The following is a 4,912-nucleotide window of genomic DNA, read 5'->3' on the forward strand; positions in this document are numbered from 1 at the left end:
TTAGCGACTTAAGACATTACTTAAGACATTGCTTAAGACGGTCTTAAAATAAGAACCGACTATGAATACCGGCCTAAAATTCGTATATCAAGCAAATATATATCTGAAGTGACAGCTGTACGAGCCAAAAGTAAGTGAATTTTTAACGAATTTAAAATTTTTTTTCGATTTTCTCATGAAATCCAGTGCAGCTGAGGTCCTGTTTGTGCGTACTTTAATTTAAGTAATAATACTTTTGCAATCCGTACATCCAATACAGAGATTTTTCACCGAATGGAAATGTAGTAAAACAGGAGGCTTTAGCATCGCCTTAAAGGGCTCGCGAAACTTCACGCGAAGCAGGATCTGCCAGAATAAAAAGTCGTACGCCCCTTGGCAAGGATGGAACTCGTTTAGCGAAGAAAGTCGTGAATCCCTAGATGGGGAGCGGAGGGAAATGAAATGGACCTCATTTATATAGGGCCACATTAGAATGATCTTTACATTTATAAACATTATAGTATAATATATAATCGCTAACAGATTTTTGTTCATTCTATTCGAAATAGAATTTTTCGTCACAAAAACCACAAGCTCCCTCTTAAAACATTATATACATAATTTTTTATAACTAGTTTTGTTATTGAGAAAAAGTCGCAACTTTAGTGGATTACCTCTGAACATGTACTCTTTCATACATCCGTTTACTTTAATATGGTTTTTTACATGAATCTGTTGAAGCATTTGTCGCACTCTAAGTTTGTTGGAGTAAGATATCACTCCAGGAAATTTAGACAGCATGTATGTGTATCTGCGAGAAATTGGCTAATGTGTTTAATATATGTATACATAAATCAGATAAATTTTAATATATTATAGTTACTAATTATATAATAAAATCTTATTCTATTAAAAAAATATTATAGTAATTATTGCGAAAAAGTTACACCTCGCTGATGACCTTGACCTTGACATATGTTGTCGAGGTCATGACCATAAATAATCTTCAACAGGTTTTAGCTGGCGGTCGCCATTTGCTAAAAAGTTATTAAAAAAAGAAATTTAAGAAAATAACGTCTTTTTTCTACTATATAGAACAAACATTCTTTGTCATAAAATATAATAGTTATCATTTTTGTTATTATATAGTAGCGCATAGGGACGTACGACTTTCACACACACACACACACACACACCCACACACACACACACACACACACACACACACACACACATCTGAAGCGACTCCCATACCAACTTCCTCTTTGCTTGGGGGCGTACGGCTTTCACTCTCGAAGCGATTTCCATCTCATTACTCTTTGCCAAGGGGCATACGACTTTTCACGCGAAGCGAGTTTTGTTAAGATGGAGCAGAAGTCACTTCGCATGGAAGTCGTACTCCCATAAACTACTTCCTCTCCTACATTCAGTTTCTTATACTGTATGTTATTGACACTTTACAACATAAAGCAAGATTCTATATGGACTTCGTTATAACAGAAATGATACGTTTTTTTTTGTTAATAACTCTTTAACGAATGGCGACCGCCGGCTAAAACCTGTTGGAGGTTACTCAAAGTCATGATCTTGACAACATACGTCAAAGTCAAGGTCATCAGCGAGGTTTAAACTTTTCGCAATAATTGCTAATGTTTTATAATAGAACGTACCAGCCCCCTGACACGATCATTTTTAGCATGACTACTTAATGTCCAAAGGCCGCTACGCGGCACTAGCAACATTCATGCAACACCTTGATCAAGAAGTTCCCGGAATTACCACCAGGTGATGCTCTGAGTCAGCTGATTTGAGTTCTGTTTTTTTGGTTAAGTTGCCACGTCTATCATTGACATTTCCACCAAATTTTATCGCCATAGCTTGACATTTGTAAAAGTTACGCCGTCTTGAGTACATCTACTTCTGCACGTGTTTTCGATTTTTTACAGTTTTAAAAATGGAGTTGAATTTGCAACGAGTTTGTATTAAATTTTGCGTTAAAAATGGCATTCAATAGCCATCAAATTCACTCGATATGGCTCCCTGCGATTTTTTTCTGTTCGATCGAGTCAAAAAACCACGGGGAACGCGTTTTAACAGCTGAAAGGAGGTAATGGAAAAATCGAAGACGGCTCTGATGGCTATACCGACAACAGAGTTCCAGAAATGTTTCGAGAGCTGGATCAAGCGCTGGCATAAGTGCGTTGCAGTCGATGGGGAGTACTTTGAAGGGGACAATATCACTTTTGATGAATAAACTTGTATTTTGAATTTTCTGAATGAATTCCGGGAACTTTTTGATCAAGGTGGTATATATCACATGCAGCAGAACGTTGAAATAACATTATTTCAACGGTAGCGGCCTTCGGACATTAAGTAGCCATGCTAATATTGGTTGTGTCAGGGGGCTGGAACGTACATATAGCTATCAATTTTGCAGAAAAATTATTTTATAATACATACGTATAACATTCATAAAATAATTTTGATACTAATAATATAAATAAATTCTTTTTACTTTTTTTTTTTAGTATTTGGAATTTGTGGATTATTCAGTCTCATAATAGCTCAAAGTTGGTCGTTCATAGCTAACATAAATACAGTGAACACATCTCAATCACATCATTTAATAATTATGACAGAGTACCTTGTTGATCAAGAAAAGTACTTCTATTGGATTCTGTTACATATGTACGCAGTAATGTTTATTGCAGCGGTTATACTGTTGGGAACAGGTACAATGTTCATTACACATATTGAGCATATTTGTGGAATATTTAAAATTGCTAGGTATGAACGTAGACATAAGAGCATAATAATTTTAACTGTTATATGAAATTAATAGTTTATTAATAAAAAACACATATGCAGCTATCGCATTAAGCGTGCAGTAAACAATAATATTTCACGAAATATTGCAACAAAAAATAAAATTTTGATGATCGAAGGTATAATTTGTGCCGTAGACATTCATCGTCAAGCTATGAAGTATGTATCTATGTTTTTTACATGGTGCAATACATTTACTAATATTCACTAATATTCTTATTTTTAAGAATGATGAATCATTTCATGACCACATTCGAAATAATGATATCGTGTTTCACGGGATGTGTAGTAGTTTGTTTTAGTTTCAATTTATATCTAGTAAGTTTATATATGGTTTTATGTAATTATATATATGACGGCTGCATTGAAATTATTATTTATTACTAATACTGTGATTTTATAAATATATTTAAATCTAAATGCAACAAATAAATACCACGTATAAATCTTAAACAAAAGCCACTAAATAATATGTATTATAAATGATGAATTCGATACTATATACATACATTCTGTCAAAAAAGTACCAGGAATTGGTCAATAAAACACAAAATAGTTATTATTCATTCAAATTTATTGTATCGCCTTCAAAGTAGGCCCCTTCCGAAATAATACACTTATGCCAACGAATAATCCAATCATCAAAGCATTTTTTAAACGCATTTTCCGGAATCAACTTCAGTTCTCGCCGCGGATTCTCTTTTATGTCTTCTATCGACTGAAAACGAGTGTCTCGAAGTGGTAATTTGAATTTTGGAAAGAGAAAAAAGTCAGCCGGAGCCATATCAGGTGAATACGGTGGTTGTTCGATGATATTTGTTGAGTTTTTGGCCAGAAATTCGTTTACAATGATAGCCTTGTGAAATGGTGCGTTATCGTGGTGCAAAATCCATGAGTTTTTTTCCACAAATCTGGCCTTTTTCGACGAATTTGCTCTATCAAACGCCGCATAACGCCTAGATAATATTCTTTATTTACCGTCTGACCTTCTGGCAAGAATTCCTTCACTTTATCGATGTTAACTTCAGTTGAAGACGTTGATAGCCGACCAGAGCGAGGCAAATTTTCACCACATCTCGATCGCTTTTCAATGCACTGTACCACTCATATGCACGTGTTTTTGATAAAGTCGATTCACCGTAAGCCTTCTGTAACATCTTCAGAGCGATTCGGCACACGAAATTCCATTTGCAATACAAAATTTCAGACAAATTCTTTGTTCGATCTTTTTATCCATTGTAAAAATCGCAAAAAACACTTGAAATGAACTGACGAAATCGAGCACTATAAACAAATTAAATGACAGATGGCACTCAAACTCCGCGTCAGTATAGAGGACAGTTATGCCAACTTAGCGACAAAAAGAATTTTGACAATTCCTTTAAGCGGGCTTTTTAAATGATCAATTCCCGGTACTTTTTTGACAGAATGTATACCTGTAAATGCCACAAGGAGAAAAATAATGTAAAACATATTTGATTACAAATTATAGTAACATTGTAGGTACACATCATTAATGCAAATTTGTAGAATATTTATTGTCAAACATATATTATAAAAAACATCACAAATCAATTGCTTACATCACATTTGCCGACAGATTGTTTGCGCGAAATAATTATTGCCGACAGCTCTTTTACCAATAACATGCATCTTTGCGGACTTATAAAAATGTCAGGAACAAAGTCACATTTGCCTACATACATTTTTGTCTATAGCTCGATTGCTTACATGTATTACTGCCTACCGCTTGATCGCCTACATGTACTATTCTCTGCTTTCAAAACAGAAATAACTTTCTTAATTTAACATTAATTTTATATTTGCACTCAAAAGTGCTTGTAGGCAATCCAGTTGTAGGTAATAATTCATGTAGGCAATAATACATGTAAGCATTAATACATGTGATCAAATATGACTTCGTTTTCGATATTTTTACTTGTTCGCAAAAATGCATATAAGCAATCGAAGGGTATGTGAAGTTAGCACCCCAACTATAGTACTCAGGAGTTCTGAATAGAGTTCCCGTTTCTTTTTGACGAGACAAAGAGTTCTATATAATTTATAACAAGAGTTCCGCTTAATAAGTATTTTTAAACAATTTTTT

The 4,912-nt window shown here is 34.2% G+C and overlaps 1 protein-coding gene across 1 annotated transcript in view; it reads left to right on the plus strand.

Annotated features, from left to right (window-relative positions):
- Nucleotides 1-2,605: 2,605 nt before the first annotated feature.
- Nucleotides 2,606-4,912, plus strand: part of LOC108760187 (odorant receptor 47a-like) — a 6,389-nt gene continuing 4,082 nt past the window's right edge. Inside the window, exons 1-3 of the mRNA XM_018505988.1 lie at nt 2,606-2,766; nt 2,848-2,964; nt 3,033-3,123. Of these exons, the coding sequence (XP_018361490.1) occupies nt 2,612-2,766; nt 2,848-2,964; nt 3,033-3,123 (363 nt within the window). The 5' untranslated portion in view covers nt 2,606-2,611. The remainder of the gene's footprint in view (nt 2,767-2,847; nt 2,965-3,032; nt 3,124-4,912) is intronic.

Source organism: Trachymyrmex cornetzi, unplaced genomic scaffold (assembly GCF_001594075.2).
Source record: "Trachymyrmex cornetzi isolate Tcor2-1 unplaced genomic scaffold, Tcor1.1 scaffold223, whole genome shotgun sequence".
Lineage (NCBI taxonomy): Eukaryota > Metazoa > Arthropoda > Insecta > Hymenoptera > Formicidae > Trachymyrmex > Trachymyrmex cornetzi.